Below are 21,695 nucleotides of genomic sequence, written 5' to 3'. Positions count from 1 at the left end.
CAAGACGAAGATGGAGGGACAACGTTGAGATGGACCTACGGGAAATCGGTAGGGATGGAAAAGAGTATATAGAACTTGCTCAAGATAGGGAAAGATGGAAGGCCTGTGTTGCTGCAGCCATGAACCTTCAGGTTTAAGAAGGCTAGGGAGTTAGTTAGTTAGTTAAGAGCCACTGAGGTCTAGTCGGTACGGCATCTGACAGTCCAATTCCAAGGGTGGGTAATCTAAGTTTGGAATTTTTTTGGCCTTGTCCCCTCATAAAGTGGCCCTGGGACTCACCCAGTGTCAAATCAACGAGTACCTGGGAGGTAAAGGTGGCCAAAGCATGGTGGTGATCACATCACCTCCAAAATGGCTGGGATCGAGAACTTGTGGGGTCTTTCCCCCTCATCCCCTAAATGGGCTATATGCAAGGGGAACTTTACTTTTACTTACGTCTTACCTTAAGTTGAATTTAAAAAAGGAAAAAATCTCTCACTGGCAAGTCATAATGGAGTAACAAAATTAAAAATATCACAAGATGCAGTCTCATGGATGAAAAAAAAACTGACTTTACTATTTTAAAAAAATGAGAAAATACACTGACCTTTACTGACCATTTTCCATCCCTGCATTCATGTGCATATAAACAAACAAAAACGTGAATCAAATATGAAGTTGCTTTTGATTTGTATTTTTGTTATTCTACATCACTTTTCTGCCACTTTTTGCTAATTGTAACAATGAGGATGAGTGATTATTATTAGACACTCACAAATAACTCCTATGCCAAGGCTGGAATTTGGAACCCAGTAACTTCTGTGGGGATTGAAAGTTGACCACATACAGGAGAAAAACCTCAAGAGGGTAGTGATCGCCACTGATTCAGCAACAGTCTTACACTCCCTGGGGTCGATAACAGCTGATTACTATGTAGACTGGTGCATTGTTAACATAAAAATTTTGTATCACAAACTAACCAATTCAGGTTACAGTATTTCTTTTGTCTGGACTCCTGGGCATACATCCATAGAAGGGAACCACATAGCAGACGCATTAGCCAAGTACGCAGCTGAAGAATCAAGTCACCGATCGCTTCGGATCAAATTTTCTGCAAAATTGCTAGTCGCATGCTAAAACAGAATTGTTGAAAAGTTGGCAGAAACATTGGACAATTACAGGCAAGACTAATGGGAAAAAATATTATTCAATTCAACCAATTATACCTAAAGAACCTTGGTATCAAGATATTAACCTTTCAAGAAACTCTTTAACAAGTCTTCTTAAATGTCGGCTAACTTACACCCTAGCCCCAAAAGACTTCTACACTAGTAAGATTGTACAATCCCCAATCTGTCAGTGTGGTGCAACTGAAGGAACACCTCATCATATTACATTTGAATGTCGTCTTAATGTAACTACGCATGATTATTTCTTAAGAGATCTAAAGGAGCCGGATATAATGAAATATATGCCTTGTCAACACTTTTGAGGAACCCAACTAAGAAAATAATATATGTACTTACAAACTATTGTGAGAAAAACATTTGTATGAAATGTAAAACAAATGTAACTGGTGCATAGCTGAAAATCTACAACCAAATATACATTTATAAAAAATAAAAAAAGTTGATCACTGAACCAGTTAGTTGTTATTGATAAATGGCATGGATTTTTGTCATGTGTTGATATGTGCTGACCCTGTACGTAAAGGTTAAACATTATTTTATTGCATATACTGAGAGAACAGCTCCACACTGAGCAAATGGATGAGGCATACTTTTAACATAATTCATACTATACCCTGTCCCAGGTAACTGTAGAGCAGGGCTGCGCATAGCAGCAGAGGACGAGGAGGGAAATCGAGTGGTGAAACCGCAACGTTGTCAACTGTATGGTCATTACCGTATATGTACAGAAATGTCATGACATGTACGGATGTACGGTCCAGACCTTAGTCCATAAGCTAAATGCACGGCTTGTCAAAATTTGCACTTGCTGTTTTATCCCTAATATTTCCCTAAGAAATTCTTAAACCAAGGGTACAGACATGAAGACTAAGATACGGTCTGTTTGCCATGTCCGTATGGTATTATTGGTTTCAAAAGTTTGCAACGCTGACAGGGCAAGGCAGCGAAATCAGGTAACTCCAGTCGTCTATTACAGGATCCCGTTTCTCTCACTGTTCATTGGTGGAGCCGTCTCGTGTCACTTCTTGCGCAGAGACTTATTCTCTTTCGCCTGGTCTACAGTTAGCTGGTTTATTTCATATAAGCATATACAGGGTGTACCATAAGCACATGGAAATGGTGAAAAGAACACAATAGTAGCAGCAAAAAAGTTTCAGTAAACATGGGGCTGGAAACGAACGGTTTGCAAGATAATTGCGAATGTATGGTTACTATTTGCCACTGACTTGATTATTTGTTGATGTATGCTTGTCTCCTTGTGGACCCCGAGGTTCCTTTGTCTAAAACTGAGCACTGCTGAACATGTAACATACTGTACAGTAGGGTGGGCCGATTTTTTTAATTTTTATATATATTATATATATATATATATATATATATATATATATATATATATATATATATATATATATATTCAAGTGGGGCTAGTATGGAAAAGTTGTGTCTATGGCTGCTTATGCTTGGGTGGAAAAATAGTTGAAAAACAAATAATTAGCCAGGCCCCTGGGGGGTAGAATTATTTAAAAAAAAATATTTTTTGAATTGTCGCAGGCTAGTCATTAGCTGATAATTTGTTGGCTTATAATGTATATGTACTTTATAATTTAGAATTTTGTGCAACTCTTCGCTTGAATCAATATTCAAAATAAAAATCAAAATCATTGACTTATTCAAATGCATTGAATATTGAATCAACCTAGAACTCACCACGGGAAGGTAATTGCACCTCGAGTTCCACCCTCCCACCCTCCAAATCAAATTTTACTTACTACTGCCTTGCAGCGAAGTATTGCTTTTTTTTATTTTCAAATTTTGGTAAGTTTTTTCTTGCAGCCAACTTGGCACGTATATAACCATCCCTAGATTTTTCACCGCACACTTTGGATGATGCATCTGTTATTAGCTTAACACACCTTTCGACTGCTTGAGTGTGGCAAGGAAAGTGGTCAAACAATATTGGAACTTTTGTTACTACGTCAAACAGTTGTTCTTCAGACAAATGTTTTGTTGGGGGGGGGGGGGGGTCTGTCACTGTACAATTAAACCAGTCTATGAGGTCGACAATCTTCAGCATCAAAATTAATTTTGGGTATTTTGAAAAGTCTATTATTGACATTTTTTTTTCTGGCATTAAGGATCCTTTTGACAGGTAACTCCCTAATGTGTTGACGTGAATCTGTTAACATTGCTATAAGATTTTCCGGATGTCCGAAATAACCATTGTCTTGTAATACTTTATCAATAATAACCGTCACGGAATTAGGAAGTTCCCTTGAAATTTTAATTGTATTCCATAAATGTCTTGCCCCATTTTCTAGTCCTGGCTGAGCCTTTATTTCAAACCACATATGTGAGTAAACTTTCACTACAAATTCTGTGAGTATTTGTACCTAGTCTTACCGTAAATACTGTCACAAAGTTTTAAGTAAATTGACACAAAATGCTGTGAGATATTTTAATATCCTAATAACATTACTGAAATGGATGCATGACAAATCAATATTCATAATGGCCGCCCTTAGCATGCACACATTCCGTAAGTCTTTGTGGGCACACATTCTGCCTTCACACATCAATTGAATTATGCAACACATCGACTGGAAAATGAGAACTGCCTTCAGAAGAGACCGACCGAATTAAACTTTCAATATTGGGATGTCTCTTCTTACAAGCGATCTCCTGAAGCTTGGGTCACAATTTGTAGTCCAAAGGGTATAGGTCCGGACTTGCAGAAGGCCAATCCAAAGTGGAAATGAAGTCTGGATCATTTGCTATGATGGCACACTCCATTTCTGTGAAAAAGGGGTCAAAACATCAGCCAAACTGTACCAGCAGACAGTGCTTGAAAGACTAGTCAAGAATCTCAACAACACTCTCTTCCATAGTCAGAACTGGAGCTTCTAGCAGGATTCAGCCCCAACATATGGGGCCCGAACAACACAGCAGTGGCTGGAGGCAAATGTACCAGACTTAATTTCCACTTCGGATTGGCCTTCTGCAAGTCCGGACCTATACCCTTTGGACTACAAATTGTGGTCCAAGCTACAGGAGATGGCTTGCAAGAAGAGACATCCCAACATTGAAAGTTTAAAGCGGTCTCTTCTGAAGGCAGTTGCTCATTTTTCAGTCGATGTGTTGCGTAATTCAATTGATGCGTGGCCACAAAGACTTACAGAATGTGTGCATGCTAAGCATGGCCATTTTGAATATTGATTTGTCATGCATCCATTTCAGTAATGTTATTAGGATATTAAAATATCTCGCAGCATTTTGTGTCAATTTACTTAAAACTTTGTGACAGTATTTATGGTAAGACTAGGTAGATTCTCTGAGGGATTTTCTGTTGCTACATATAATCTCCGAATACGGTTTGCTGTCGTCAACCACCTTGAGTGTGAAAGTTTTCCGGATTCCTTTCTTCTAGACTTTTGGGACAAGTTGCCTTTCCGATCGCCAGACACATCTTGAACAAATATTGTTGGTCGGTGCTTAGATCATTTTCATCTACGCAAGGCAAATTAATTTCGATTGATTCGAAATTAACAGTGGCCATTTTCTCACAGTCAGCAAGGCGAGAACCGATTGGTCCTGAGAAAGTTTAAGGACCCTTTGTGTGGCCATCTATTTTTTGTAAGATATGTCGCAGTGGCAGCTCATTAGCGTGGAAAAGGCAAACACTCCACTGTAATGGTCTATTTAGATGAGTTTCCATCAACCGGATCACCCCAGCTTTCCAACCGGTATTGATGTTAGTCCCATCACATCCGATAACCATTAGTTGTGATAAGTCCACATTATGAGTATTAATGTAGCTCATAATTCCTTCTGCAATATCACTCGTGCGTGACCGTGCGAGAGCTATATGTCCGAAAAACAGACTTCCTGGTTCTTCAATTAACGCTACATGTTCTTCAGTTTTAATACTCCGGCTACCATTTTCCAGGAACATGGTTTGATCTTTTCTCCCGTCAAAGTAGAGGCCTTTAATAGAAGCTATCCCATTCTTTTTAACTTCTTGAAATTGACACCTATTTTTATTCACTTCTCTTCGAATTTTTTTTTATCCATGACTAAGGCTGCATCGTCTTTTGAAATAAGGTTTACATCTTCCAAGACAGCATTTGCTATTTTAGCTGCAGCGCGACTAGTCACACCTGTCAAATCGGTGGCTTTGCCGTATGGGCCAGAGAAAGTCTATTTTGAGAATTATTATCTGTCAGTTTTGGTCGCTTTTCAAGGGAATAATATCACATGAAATCTTTATCATTTGAAACTGTACTCAAAGAACTGTCATTGTCAGTAGATACCAAAGTTATATTAGACACTTTGTCATCACAGAATTCACTGGGACCTGCTACAGGTTCGTTAATCACGTTCTCAAATTTTGGCTGACACACTTTAAATTTTCTGTCCATTTTCTTTTTCAGCTTAGCCGTTACCTGTCTGTCTATGTTACCAATTGCCATCTATCTTTCACTTCTCTGATCTTCTATGTCTCTCCATTCTAATTCAGGTATCTTCTTTGTTTTCTCGCAGTTGCAGGTTAATCTGTTCAAACATTTACAAGAACAAATATCAAATAATTGTTTGGTGTCATCTATGAATATTTGTAATTTTTTATTTAAAAATGTCGTCTTTCTACTTTTGAGTGGCTTAATAACTGTTTGATATTTATTATTGTACTATACAATCATATCCACTATTCTTTTATGGGAAACAATTGGAAAAGATGCTCTATTCCAAATATCTTCAAGTTTTGTGGCAACAATGTCAGCAACCGATCTTGTTTCTGGCTGCTTGCTTCCTTTGCCTTTTAGCTCCAAACGAACACTTTGAAAACATCATATCATGTCTTCAAAAGTTGGAAACACATTAGTTTTTTCCGGTAAAATGTATTTTTCGGTTCCGAATAAGTACATACTAACATTTGCACGTGTTTTCTTTGACATTGTTAATTAGTTCAAAGTACGCACACTAGTTAAAACACAACACATCCGAACAGCAGTGCTGACAAACATCAACTGATTTGTGAATATTTAAAGGTAAAGCATTCATAGACGTAAACGTGTTTTGTCTTGACTGTGTGCGCTGTTGCCAGGTTGTATGTAAATTCTGTTAGTTTTACTGGCAATATAATAATATTATATTTTGTTTACAGGGTTAGTTGAATGTTTTAGAATAGTGAAAAAATATTTTTAAGTATTACTGGGCTAGTTTACTTTACTAGCCCGGTGAATGTTTGGAAAAAATGAAATTTTCAAATTTCAACTTCCCAGGGGCCCGGCTAATTTTTGTTTACAAATTTTCTTATTTGGTGAGGAATGTAAGTGATACTAGTCACAACTTTTCCAATATAGCCATAGTTGAATTTCAAACAAATTTTTTTCGGCCCACCCTACTGTACAGTGCAATAGTCCTTGGTAATAAAAGCAACAGTACTGTCTAACAGTGATTTATCCACACACCCCTAACACCCCCCCCCAACACCCTCCCAAATTTTGGTGAAAACCCCCCCAAGCAGAAAAGTGGAACACCCCCCTACAGGGGGGGGGGTGTAAATATGAATGTTTATATCAACAATAGAATACTTCAACATTAACAGAAAGGAATCATTTGTATTGGGTTGGTGCGAATGAAATGTCCGCTTTGACGTCTGGTCGGAAACTCATCTCAACCACACAACACAGGGATTGACTGAGGTCACAGGTCTAATGTCATAAACTCTGTATACGTCCAGCAAACAGGCTGGAGCACCCAGACTGTCAGGAGGCGGTGTGTTGCTGAACAGGGTCATCTGAAAGTGCACCATGCAGAACACACAATTGCGAGTGATTTGTCTTTACGAATTCAAACTTGGATATTCTGCTCAGCAAGCCGCCAAAGACACTAACAGTGCATTTGGGCTAGGAATGGTAAATGAATGCACCATTCGCCGCCGGTTTGTGAAATTGCGTTCCGGTGACACAGCATTGCAAAATGAACCCAGTGGCCATCAACCAACATCATGTTCGGATGAGCTCCTCAGGAACCCCGTGGAAGCGGACCCTAGGAAAAGTGTTCGTGCCATTGCAGACGAGTTAGGCATACACCATACCACTGTCGTTTGGCGGCTCCCTGCGATCAGTAAAGTGAAAAAGTTGGACTCATGGGTACCACATGATTTGACACCGGTCAACAAGACTCGCCGTCTGGAGGTGTGCAGTATTCTGAGTGTAAGGAATAACCGGGATGGTTTCCTGCATCGGATTGTCACTTCACATGAAAAATGGATCTGCTATGACAATCATAAACGATCAGGACAACGGTTGAATCGTGATCAACGTCCAGGGCGGTTTCCGAAACCACCTCTCTACCCACGGAAGGTGTTGCTGGTATGTTCTATGGTGGGTGTGATCCATCATGTCTTTCTCAGGCGAGGTGAAACCATCAATGCAAATTGTTACAGTGCTGAACTCCATGAAATGCACCACAAACTTCTCCACAAGCATCCAGCAATGGTCCACAGACATGGTGTCCTCGTGTTGCACGATAATGCTCGCCCACATGTCGCGCAAAGGATGGTGCAGGCTCTCCATGAGTTGCAATATGAAACCCTTCCTCATCCAGCATATTCTCCCGACCTCTCTTCCATTGACTACCATCACTTCCAGCATGTCGATCACTTCCTAACAGGGAAGACCTTCGCTGATGATCGGGTGGTGCAACATGCCGTTGAGACTCCAGACTTCTTCCACCATGGAATCCAATTGTTGGCTGAGCGATGGCAAAAGTGTGTGCCTGCAGACGGCGACTATTTTGATTAACCAGGTATTGTAGTTTTGATTTTTTTGGTCTTTGGCAATGACGCACCTGGGCCGGACATTTCATTCGCACCAACCCAATAGCTGAAGAAGCGTAGTCCAATGGACCTTTTGATCAACTAAAACCAAAGTGTCAAGGAAGGAGGGTGGAATGTGCAGCATCGTCATTTGCTGGAAACACTAGCTCCCTTGGCTTCGGTCAGCTCTAGGGAAGGGACACTGCCATCTGGAAAATATCAAACTGACCTCTCACCCTCCTTCCAGGGAGCACATTCCGCGCACAGTGTTGACAGTTCAGCGTTTGAATACCTTATATATTTCTTAAATACGTTACAGATTCGTAAATTCAATTATTCAACCCCTGAGTCAATGAAATTTACATTTTGTTGCATTTTACTTTCGATTCTTTCATGTGAAAAATGTACGATAAAAGTAAGGGAAGAAATTCAAAGATACAGGTTTGACTCCTTGTAGTGAATTCAGTTACTATGGTTAGCAACACTATTTTATGTAACTTGCCGAGATGAATGATTTTGGAGTGGTAGAGAAAAGAATAGTCAAATGCCTTAGGTCAGTCTCAGTATAGCATCTCCGTTCGTGTGTTGTCGTTCTGTTTAGTGTATAACAATGTCTGAAACTTTACTGTAAAACTGTCTGAAGGATATAGAGAAAATGAAAAACCAGACAGAAAGAAACCGAAAGTGGTGAGTAGAAAATCAGTGACACTATATGTAGGTATAATTTCTTCCAACCGTTATTCATAAAGTACCAATATAAAATTTACTGACCGAGTATTCGATATAAAATGGCAAGTATTTCATGAAGAACCTAAGTGATTCATTCACGTCTATAGTTGATGACCATTTTTGTGGCTCCAAGAGTTCTTACCTTTGTAAAAGAAATTATATACTATTAGAAAGAGAGTTGTAAAAGGGGGAGGGTCCACGTGGGGTGCTTGCCTGGGCGCTAAGTACAAATGGGGTGCCGAACAAGCAAAACATATAAAAATAGAAAAGCGCTAACGTCGTGGTGCCCTGTGAAATTACTGGTACCCTATTAAATTAAAGTTATTGTCAGTTTGCAAAGATATAGCTTTAGTAAAAATTGTCTTTCTCTTTGTATCTAGTCGGTTTCCTGACATAATGATTTGTTTAATTTTATTCAACTTTTCAGAGGAAGCAAAGGAAGTTTGGTTTGGTTTGAGTTGGTGTTTTAAGTCCACTTTATGCACAGTAAGGCTAATCGGGACTGGACCTACAGTTTAAAGTGGGATCCGAACCACTTGTGCCTCCACCGGGTATCGAACCCGGGACCCCTTGATTACAAGGCAATGACGCTACCACTGCGCCATGGGGGAGGCCTAGCAAAGGAAGTGTAAACAGGCCTGTAGCTAGAGAGGGGGAGGGGTCAACTGCCTCCTGAGAGCCTGTTTTGCCCCCCCCCCTTGTGAAAAATACAGAACACCTGGAATTCTCACTAATCTTTACAATTAATCTTTACAATTACTCTAGCAACATAACAAAGACACTTAATGATTTTGTGATTTATGAAGGTGTGTGGGATTCAGTATAATGTCGTATCAGAATTAGGTGGGGGGATTCCCTTTTTGCTAATAGTGATGGTAGAGAGAGGGAGTGGATATTTGATTTTTGTTACTTAGCATTGCCTTTCTGCCACTTATAGTTAATCGCAACAATGAATGATGACGTAAAATTGATGAAGAGACACTCATAAACAGTGCCGCAACCACAAGGCGACAGGGGGCATTGTCCCCCCCCCCCCACCCTTCCAACCTTGGACGGAAATCCATTCTAGGGGAACCAAACATTGAAGTAAAAAAAACAAGACTAGGAGAATCTAAGAATAGCAGGACAATTGGATACTCATGATGGAATTAGTTTTTACAAGTTCCTTGCATTTTTCTTCGAGACGGCCAAGGGCACTTGCAAGAGGCACTTGCCCCCCCCCCCTCGATTTCAAATTTTATACAAATAAAAATTCATTTCGTAAAATTTTCTTGCTCGCTTCGCTCTCACTGTCTACTAGTCTTATAGTACAAGTTCAGAGCCATAGCTATGGGGCGGTGGGAGTCGGTCCTGGGAGCCAAACGATCTATATGAAAAAAAGAAATGTTAAAGAGAATGCCATGGCGCCCCGTAAAATTATTTGGGCCCTATTAAAACAATTTCTTTCTATGAAACTTAATATGAAATATTAATGATGACACTGTAATCCAAGAAGTCATTGATCAATCAAGGTATTCCTATTTGTTTGTCAGGTGTAAAAACATGTATAATATAATACAATTCACACAATATTTTGCAAGATGGTTAACGTAACCAGTAGCCAAACATTGTCTGTAGTGATGCAAGAGTCTCCCCTTTGAAGGAAATGGAGTCCATGGTGGACTAAGGGACCCATCTTTTAGCAAGTACAAAAAAAATGTATTACAAATTTTTACACAATTCATCAAAGTGTAGATAATATGTAACCATTATTATTTAATTAATTCGATTTTCTTGCATAACACAACACAATGGTGTTGTTGGCTTCTCGTTAGATTCCTTTGTGCGGAAAAATCTTGCATAATGGAAACTAGAGGGAATCATTATGAAGCATGATTTATAAAGGGCTCCCTTAATCAGTTCAGCAGAGGCGCCCATTAATCGTCTATTAACATTATCAACCTGTAAATATCAAGTAAATACAGTCCCTATTAGCCAATTTATGTTAAACTTTATATTCTTTGGGGATCTGGAAAGGTCATTATCGAAAAAATGCCATTTGATGTTCCTCGAAGTTCTTTTTTGTCCGTTGCAGTTTCAAGATATCATCCCTTTTCTGTTACTTATCTCTTTTGGGGGAGGTGTCAAGTGCCTCTGTGTACCCTGCTATATCTGCCAATGCGACACAATATATTAAAAATTTGCCCCCTCTAGGATTGCCACTGCCTGCTGGAAAACGTGGAGAGAGAAAATTTGTTTGGTTCATTGTGCTCTTTGTGTTGGATAGTGAAATAAATGCTATCCAATTTTTAAATAATTGAAAATAAAGCATTGCCTCAATTTAGAAGTGAAAATTCCTTGCCTTCCTTTTGCAGTTAACATGCCATGCGTTTATTTGCACATGTTATTTCGTTTTCTTTTAAGACAAAGAGGCACGTGACTCCTAATTCCCTAGAGTCTCTCGTTTAGTATTTGAAAGATAAACTCTCAAAAGCGCCAAGCGAATTTTGCAAAGTTTTGTAAGGGTAAAATGCATATGCATATTATTAATTAAACATAGTTACAGTATCCCATGATATTTACTCTTTACAATCTTGCTTTGCTCCTGTTTACCTCACCACATGCCCCCTGCCCCCCTCCTGTTCTAACAGTTAGAAAATATGCATGTATAATTTTAATAGTTCTATGTAGCGAGTGAGTTCCAAATTCTGCTGGTGTTTTCAAATCTTTGTTTAAACGATGATTCACAAACTGAAATAAAGTAATGAAACTCGATATATTTAGAGCATGGCCATGAAGACGTTAAAAAATAGTGGGAAGTTAGGATGCACGTTTGATAGATACCTGATATTGCTTTTAAACGAAATCGGTCAAGGAATTTCATGTTGAAGTCTTCAACGAACGAGCAAAGCAAGATTGTAAGGAGTAAACATCATGGGATACTGTCGCTATGTTTAACTAATAATATGCATAATCAGTTTGCAAAGAAATAGTTCTAAAAATTTTCTTGCTCCCTTCGCTGGCAGTGTCATAATTTATTTACGTCATATTATATCTGTATTTATTACTACTACTTCAGACAGGCAAGTGCGCGCACATCCATGCAATGCATTCTCACTGATATTTCAATTGGGCAGCCCCAAGTTGAACTCCGAGTTACACCTAAGGCAAGAACGATACAAATACAGTTAAAATATTGTGCAAATGTTCCTAATTTCTTTATAACTAGCTTAAGAATTGCATGAAATGATTCCTGGTAATAATATGTTAAAATTTTGTGTTTTTTTAATGTCATCCCTTGTGTTTTGTCTAACGATTGATTAAATCAAGTACTGAATATTATCGGAAGGAAAGCAATACTCGAAACGTTAAACTGAAATGTTAACATTAATATATTTTCCATCTTTTCCTGTATTTGACATCATTTTTCTTCTGAAATGTTACTTGAAGGGAAAGGAGGGGGGGGGGGGGGTTAATATCTAGAAATATCCATGAACAAATTTAATTAGGGCGAACATTTTTAAAACGGTCCAAAATATGCACTTAACTTCCCCAAAGTTACACCCCCAAAATTTTCCATCACGCCCCCAAGGAAAAAATCCTGGATAAACCCCTGCTGTCTAACAAGGTGAATCTCTTAATTCTGTTATTTGTTACTACGTAGGACTATTTCACCTTGCATATGAAAAGCATATGATGTGTACAAACAATCAAGTTAGTGGCAGATAATAACCATACATTTGCAAAGTTTGTAACCCCATGTTTACCGAAACTTTTTGCTTCTACTATTGTGTGCTTTTCACAGTTTAAATTTGTTCTATCACTTCTGGTACACCCTGTACAATGTCCTTTGTTCAGCAAAGATGGAAGTTGAATGATGGACACAGGTTTGTTTGTATATTATATTGAAAAGCAGAAGATATAAAACAAAATATTTATTCTCAAAACAAAAATGCATTTCAATACAAATTTTGTTTTATGTAGATTCCTCTCTGAGTTACAACATTTTGTACATAAACATTTCCGAAGATTGTTTTAGTAAAATGTAAAACATTTATTAGCTGTCTTCCATCTCCATTATGTCTGTGATCTTCCCCTTTTTCTGCCTTTGTTCTGCTGGAACTATAAATTGGAATAGAATGAGTGATTAACATAAACACTGGGATCATACAGTATACAGTGTGTCCAGATGGAATGCCCTAATTTGAAGTTTTTATAATGAACGTATGAGACCATTTTGTTTCATATGCCAAGTGACCTTGTATTATTCTTATTCCAGATGGTGAAAGAATTGGAAGTAATAATTTGTCTTTATATCTCAAGTTAGCAACCAATACTGTGGGGGTATGTAAAGGATATGGTGCATATAACCAAAATGACCCTATGGAACAACTTCATGAAAGGATTGCAGTTGCCATTGGGACAGTCACGCCACACATGCTACAGGCAACTTGGCAGGAAATTGAGTATCGACTGAACATCCTCCCTGCGACTCGTGGGGCGCATGTAGAAATGTACTAAATGTACTAATTACTGCCTTGCTCACAGAAACTTAATGAATATGCATATTCATTGATGTATAATTCACTTGGATACATCAAATACATGTGGAGTTACAGACAGTAACCATTAGGACAGAAATTTAAACACTATGTTTGCAACATTTCACAAATAGAATGCTGATTCCCTTGACGGATTGACTGATTGATTGAATTAGATTAGTTTGCATTGCTTTTCTGCCACTTTTGGCTAATCGCAAGGATGAGGATAAGTGATGATATGATGAAGAACTTGCAAAAAACATCCATGGCCAGGCTGGGATTCAAACCTGGGATGCCTGGTGTTGTAATGTGCTCTGCTAACCACCCCACCATGGAGGTCAGCTCATTGTAATGACAAAAGAAGTTTGTTAAACATTGGAAACACACTAGCATTTATTTCAATTACATACAAATAATATTTACAGTTCATGGTATTATAGGACATTTCAAATTATGTTATCATGTATTACAATTTGTAAAGTAATCTCTCTACTCCTTGACACAAGAGCCCTTTGACGGCCAAGCCCTGCAAAGTAGCTTTTCACCGGGTCAGTGTGTTGAGTTCCATGGCTACATTTTCTGGCATTTGAGACAAGGGTCTGTCAGTGTTGCTTTCATGTAGCTCCACAATTGTCCTCTCAATGCTGTGTCTACATCAACATTTTTGATAAGCATGGACCAATATGAAATTTTGGCTGACACAGAGATAAAATTTACCAATATCGATAATAGACATTCTGATCCAATATGAAATTCCAAATGCTTCATGGACCTCCTTAATAAATGTATGTAACCAGAGAAATCAAGCTTTTGCAATGCAAAAGAAGCTGCATGCTTAGACATTGACTTTAAAAAAGAAAGGTACAGAATGGAGATTATATGTTTATATCCATAAAAATTATAACAAAATGGCACAACATTGCATTAAAAATTTAATGCAATGTTGTGCCAGAAGGGAGCAAACAGTTCAGTACTAATTTTACCGATAAACTGATATGCCTATATTGGCCAATACCAATTACCACAGTTAAAACATGATTCATTACTTTACATCAACCTGTTGCATAATAACCAGTTAAGGTCAATTAACAAATAATTCTTAAAAAATATGTAGTGGGTATGTTAGTACTGAACTGTTTGCTCCCTTCTAATATGGGAAAATAAGCCCTTTAGCAAAAACATAATAAATTGAAGTAATTAAAAGAACAAATATATCAGAGGTTCTTATTAAGATCAAAATATAACATATTAAAGAAGCTCAAACTGTGAAATGATACCCAACATGAAGATGGACAAGGCCACCCCATGGAGGATTATAATAACTAGATCTAATTGTGAAACACCATCTTCTGGGTGGGAATGGAGGGGAAGGTTACTGTGTGAAAGATAAGTTGACTTTGGGTGCCTTTGAAGGCACAAAAAATTACAAACTAAACAAGAACTACCTTGTCCACAACTCACAAGTTGAGCAATGAAGGACAATGATGACAGAAAGGATGAGACTGAGATCATGGCAAGGTTTTCAAAGGGTTGTCTTTGTACAACAACCTACATATTTAGACATTTACTTTTCAAAAGCAGGATTAACAGTGAAAATGGCTAAATTTTGCACTAAGTTACAGGCTCTTTGTAGAAATACTGGACTATTACCATTAGTTGAAATTTCACAGATTCACCAATATGCTCATATTGGCCAATACTGATACCAAAATAAAATCTTGTTGTAGGAACTACCGCACTGTGGGCCAAGACCTGCCCAGTGACTTTTTGTTGGATGTCCAGTGGTCAGCACATGACTGCTACTTTCTGGCTTTCGACACAAGTGATCCCTGATATTGCTTTCAAGCAGTTCCCCAACTGTTCTCATGATACAGAGTCAATACCAAAATCTTTGAGCTTCTACCAGGAATCTGAAGCCAAGGTGGTTCAGTTGGTAGGGTGTCTGACTGCCCCATGAAAAACCCAGGTTTGATTCCCAGGCAGGTGATCTCAGATCAGAATTTTTCTTAATATACCCCAGCATAAGGTGTCTGAGGGGAATAAAGGCAGTGCAGGTCAAGAATGTGTCCAACCTACCTTCACATCCCCTTTTGAGTCTTCATGACTATTGCATTGTGCAGCGGAAGGCTTTTAGGGCTAGTAATTGAACCCAGGACCACTTGCACCAAATGCAAGAACACAGGCTATGTGTGAGCTCCCAATACTTATACATTACCAATTAATTTCTCTCACCCTTAATAAATATAATTAAAAATGGACGTGGGAAACCAGGCACAGAAACTGAAATATTTTGTTTCCAATGTTTCAAAAAAGTCGCTGTTTGCTTTCTCAGCGACTGAAGTAATGGAATCAGGTGACCAAAACAATTCCTTGAGAACAATTCCTGATTATAAGTTTCTTGATTCTACATTTTCCCACATTATATATTCGATTTTCATGTTCCCAATAAAGCCAGACATTATAAAATTTTTTCTGGATTTTGTTTTCCCACATTCGAAGCTTATTCGAATTGGTCTCCTAAAAAAAGTAAAATCAAGGTTGCATAAATTTGACCAAGCATTCCTGGTTATCAAGGGATGCATTTGATCATCTGATCGGATTTCTTCAGTCCTTAAGGACCCAAACATGTTTGTGTAATTGGAAATAAAACATTTCAATTAGAGATTAGCCGATACTCATATTGATTTCCACCAATACCAATGCCGATGTTAGAAAATTGTAATAATTAGAACTTGTTCAAAATATTGATTAACATTAGTTTGCAAGTATTCCACTCCAATACGGAATTTTACTTTAAAACATGCAAGAATTATATCAGACTATTGAAATACATTATATGTAATCACTAAATCCAGTTTTTCACACAAAACTGTACAAAACAAAAAGATACTTCGAATAATGCATAATCTCCAGGATAATTAGACCCTACAAAAGTATCAAGTGGCATTTTTTGTGAATCCATTGAAAGACCAAAACACAGGAAAAACATAGCCTGGTATCGGAAAATAATTTCCAATCGATACTTTCCAACACCGATAACACTTGTATAAGCTGATACTAATACATCAACATCAGTATCCGCTATGTTTCCATTTCTAAGCTGTATTTATCAAGATTGCTATAAAATGTTATTTACAGCACTTGATATTATAGAGAAATAGATAAAATACAGGGTGTCCAAAAAGTCATGCAACCGAGACTTTGAATGTATTTAATTTTTGTACAAAAAGCTATACAGATATGTAACTTACACTGGGTATTAACTTTGTCTATGTGGGTATTTTTTAAACATTAAACAAGAAAATTATGCTTTACATGAATGTTCAGTATGTAAAAAAAGTTACTAAGGTGTAAAAGGTTTTTGTACAAAGTACGAAGGAAAGTCAATATAATTGCTGCAATGTGAAATTGTTTTATGAATATCAGTTGTTGCACTGATCCTTTCCGCAAGTGTCGGTGTAGGTGGCAGGACCAACGTGTATCAAATAGAGCGCTCGCTAGTAGTCACGTTCTCGTGTGGCGGCGAGTCATTCGAGTGCTAAGTGGATAAGATGGCAGGTGAGTAGGAAGTTGAAGGTTACCCAGTCAGCACGGAAGGTGATGGTCACCATGTTTTGGGACAGTAAAGGCATCCTACTCGTGAAATTTCTGCCCCAGGGTCACACTGTCAATGCAGCCACGTATTGCAAAACCCTGACGAAGTTTCGGTCAGCCATTCGCAGGAAACTTCCAGGTGCTTTGAGAGATGGAGTTCTTCTGTTGCCTGTTCACACACAGTGCCAATACCACAGTGGCTTACATACAGTCCCTAGGTTGGGAGTGACTGGAACATCCAGCCTACAGTCTAGATTTGGCACTATCCAACTTCAATCTCTTCAGCCAACTGAAGAATCACCTGGGTGGTCACCGTTTCCAGGATATGGAGGAGGTCCATCGGGAGGTTACCAGCTGGGTACGACACCAACCACAAACCTCCTTCGCTGCTGGCTTTGAGGGACTCGTGAAATGCTGGGACAAGTGTCTAAATATTCATGGAGATTACGTTGAAAAATAAACCACATTTCATCAGGTAACTATTTCAACTTTTCATTCTATTATATTTTGCGACTTACCCTCGTAAAAACAAATATGGATAAAACATAAGTATGGAGTCGCTTGCATAAACTTTCAATGTGTGTCGATGGTCTGTGTGGGTATTTATGGAATTGATAAAAGAACGATAAACTTTTATGCATGGGCTTAATTGTGATATATTCATACAAAAGTATGTTGTTTTTTTTTAAAATTATGACATGTACTGTCGACATTGGTCATGTCAGAGGGCAGTATCAGGTGTGCCTGACATCTCGCTATGTTGTTCCATCAATGTCCACATGAAATCAAAGATCTGAAATTTGTCATACAAAAATGTGACCTACCTAACACCTCGGAGCTTCCTGAAAAAATCTCTAAATGTCAATAAAAACTATGGAACTTACCTTCATCAAAATATCTTGCAGTTTTCTTGCGAAGGTCCTCTACAGTCTCTTCTGGGTTTGCCCACTCCAATACCAAACGACGGCCGATCAAGTGGGTGCTCTTGCATAAGGCCTTAAATGCTCGCTGCAGCGAAACAATTGCAACACAGTTACAAACATTAACTACTTCCCATGTCTTATATTTTCACAATAACCTGTACAGCAACCCATGTGACATAAAGATAAATGCACAATAAGGTTCAATCAGGGTTTCCAATCATTTGGCAAAACAAATTTTCTGATTTTTCTAAGTTGATCAGACAATTCTAAAAGATTTCCTGAGCATTCTGTTCTGCTTTAACATGATAATAATCTAGTTTTATTTGTTAAGGAAAATTCAGGAGAATAAAGTTTATCCAACAATATTCAAAGTAAAGTAAGTAAAATAAACTATAGAAATTCACAAATCCTGGCAAGTACATATCTGACTATTTGAGTTTTTTTTAAAGGAATTTTCATAACTCCCCCAACTTTACCATGACTTTTCTTTTTCCAAGGGTTCTTTCCCCTGATTTTCCAAGATTTCCCTGCTTTCTCAATTCCATGAAAACAATACCCAAACCTATACATTGCGAACCACACAACACACAAAGCTCTTAAAAAATAAGTGTAAGTCAAAATAAAACTTTAACTAAGATTAAAAAGAGAGGTGCTATTTAAAAAAAAAAAAACTAGATTAAATTAAACTATAATTAGAAATGTCTAAGAAATTTCCCCTCTGTGATAATTCCGTGTTTCTATGAAACACAATTTCCCCCCCTCTAAATTATATTCTATATAAATATGTTTAGTTCTTTTCTCCTATGCATTCAATGAGCATTAAAATCAAATAGTAAGGAAAGATATCACTTTAAGTTGGGGACCAATAATTCCAAAATTAAGGTTAAAACTAGCATTAATATATTTTCTGTTATTTCCCAAATGAAGAAGAAACAGGACCAGCCTGCCAGGCCTCAAATACTTCTGTGACAGTTATGAAAATTTCAATCCATTTGTAGGCACTCTATTACGACATGCAAGCAAGGAAAAAAAAAACACATTTAATTCATAATGGCATGCCAGCAGCAACGCAACTGACAGAGCAACTTCAACCTCTGCAGAAGTGAGTAGCAATGTCTGGTATTGTTTGTAGAAAAAAAAAATGACAATGCTGCCAACAGCAGCATATCTGCCTATGTATGTTGCAAATTATTCACTCACTCTTGTGTAAATTTCACTTGGTATTCACTTTTAGGTGGGAGGCATAGCACAATCCTCACCACATTTGATGTGAAGAATAAAATTTTATGCATACAATTTCTTGCTTGTTAATTAAATTAGGCATCTCAGGTGAGATATGATCTGTGTTATGCTTTAACAGGCACAATATTACTTTCCATATACAGTGGACACCTTCTTAACTGGCCACCATGGGACCAGACCCTTGGCCACATAATGAAATGGCTGGTTAAACCGAATTATGTTCACAAAATGAACAGGAAAAAAATGCAGAAAACAACTGTATATGAATCACTGTACAGTATGTACACATTTTTACAATTAAACAATTGAGGGGTCTAGTGAGAGAGGGAGCTATGCCACTTTGACAAGAAATGGAAATAAATTGAGTTTTCTAAAGCATTGCGTTGAGTCATAATTTGTATAACAAAGGGTAATTTTTTTTCGCTGAACATATTGTTAGGTAAATTATTCAAAAGGAAAAATATGAATTTCAATATAAATACCATTTATTATGAACATGTATGGTATATTGTTGTAGTATACCCATGTGGAAAAATCAATCTAGCACATCAAATACTTCGAACAAGGCTTAAATACTTTTGCCTGAGTGTAAATCATGTTCACAGGGTTACATATGATCTACATAAAGACAACTTCATGTGTCTTCTGGAGGATCTTCACTGTCCATTGTTTCTGTGGATTTTAGTTTTTGGTAAACACCATGAAAAACTGGAGGAATATAAGGCATTATTGCCACGAGATCTTTTAACTTCAGGGCTGATATTAAATCTAGCACCGGTTACTGCAACACAACCTCTGCCACTCCTATTGCAGACACCATCAGTAAGTGGCATAGCTCCTTCTCTCACTCAAAATGCTGATGAGGACGTATTCAAGAACTCAGAACATCTGCTGCAGAACAAGCGGGAGCTATGCCACATGGTTGTAGTTCACATGATAGATGACAGATGGTAGGAGAAGACTGAAAATGGCAAAAAAATAAAATTTTCAAGATTTGTGGCATAGCTCCCTCTCTCACTAGACCCCTCAATTGTAGACTACATCTTTAAAAATATGTAAGTACTACAAGAATTTAAAGAAGGCTATACTGTATTATAAAAGAAATTAATAATTTTTTTTCTCAGCCGAGCGGCCAGTTAAGAGGGCACGCACTGTAGACTTGAAATGCATACTATGTTATACTAACCTTTGCATCATGTTTGGTATAAAAATCAACAAACGCAAATCCTCTGTGCTCTCCAGTAGCAGACATTTTCTTAGGTAGTCGAACAGCTCTCAGCTCTCCAAAAGCTCTGGTGGGGGGAAAAAATCATCAAATACTGTTTGTGCTAAGTAGATGTCTACACTGATATGTACCAGCAATCAAATTCAATTCGGTTATTTTAAGTCTTTCTTTCTATATTTCAGATTACTTGCGAAGATGAATGATGAAATAAATTGATTGATTTGATTTATGTTACTTACTTAGCTCACTCGTTAGGGCATCTGACTACCATGCAAGAGACCCGGGTTCAATCCCCAACGGGAGAGAACCGGGATTTCTTCCACCTGTTCAACCAGGGGTGTGGTGCTGATCACATCACTCCCACCTTCGGCTGTGATCAAGAAAGTGTGGGGCTCTAACTCCACACCCCCTATACGCCTTCATGGCATGGTGCAAAGCACAGGGGAGCACTTTACTTTACTTTTTTTATGTTACTTTGCTTTTCTGCCACTTTTGGCTAATCATAAAGATGAGGATGAGTGGTAATATGATGAAATTGACACAAAGAATGCACAGGCCAGGATTTGAATCTGGGATCCCTAGCATTGTAGCTGCTGTGCTAGCCTCTGCCACAAAAGTGGACTGATGAAAGGTTTACAACCTTTTGTCCTGGCATACCACTTTCCATGGTGCAATTACCATACGAACCACTAATTATCTTGTCATTTAAAGACTGAATCATACGGTGAAAGATTTACTAGGGCTAAGCTGATACCAATACTGAGTAATGGTATTGACGGACATTGGAAAGTCACTGGAATTTAATCACTGATACAAGACAATACTGTCTGGGACTCTGCGAAAATGCTGTGTAACACACTAGCAGAGTAAACATCCTGGAAATTATGCAAAATGCATAAACCTCATCATTTCAGTAACAACACTGTGGGAAATAATTGATTTTGTGATTAAACGATTTTCTCTAACCATGACAAGACAACAATAGATCTAAAGTGATTTGCTGATATCTTGGAAACTATCAAATGTGAAGATTTGAAATGTTCTAAAATTGAAGACCCCGAAAATGCTAATTTAAAACAAAATAAATTCTAACGATTCATCAGCCAATTTGATTAACTTTCTAAAGTTATGATTTTTTTAAACCCACATTACAAACATGAAGTTTGGCTAGTCGAAAGAACTGTGAATTACTAATTTGATGAGATAAACTTCTAAATTTATCTGTTCTAGTAACATATTGAAGGTTAGTCGCATGTTACTCACAAATCCAAAATATAAAAAAGGAAAGTTAAAAATTGTACTTACGTATGTGAGTATATTGTTCCTCCTGTAGAACGACGTTTCAGAGATTGACTATCTCCTTCTTCAGGTTCATAAAAAAAACTAGGTACTTGACATAGTACTGCGTCAAAAATGTAATATGAGGATTGTGGTTGAGGGTTGGTTTGGATACATTTAAAATAACATTCAGGAGGA

The 21,695-nt window shown here is 37.8% G+C and overlaps 1 protein-coding gene across 1 annotated transcript in view; it reads right to left on the bottom strand.

Annotated features, from left to right (window-relative positions):
- Positions 1 to 12,614: 12,614 nt before the first annotated feature.
- The window catches only part of LOC145988895 (putative RNA-binding protein 19), a 70,699-nt gene continuing 61,618 nt past the window's right edge, over positions 12,615 to 21,695 (bottom strand). The window contains exons 15-17 of the mRNA XM_083124182.1: positions 20,181 to 20,286; positions 17,714 to 17,837; positions 12,615 to 12,816 (exon numbers count right to left, since the gene is read on the bottom strand). Coding sequence (XP_082980308.1) covers positions 12,752 to 12,816; positions 17,714 to 17,837; positions 20,181 to 20,286 — 295 coding nt within the window. The 3' untranslated portion in view covers positions 12,615 to 12,751. The remainder of the gene's footprint in view (positions 12,817 to 17,713; positions 17,838 to 20,180; positions 20,287 to 21,695) is intronic.

This window comes from Lepisma saccharinum, chromosome 6, assembly GCF_977018435.1.
Source record: "Lepisma saccharinum chromosome 6, izLepSacc3.1, whole genome shotgun sequence".
Lineage (NCBI taxonomy): Eukaryota > Metazoa > Arthropoda > Insecta > Zygentoma > Lepismatidae > Lepisma > Lepisma saccharinum.
The sequence above is the reverse complement of the archived record's forward strand: the minus strand, read 5'-3'. Positions and strand labels throughout refer to the sequence as shown.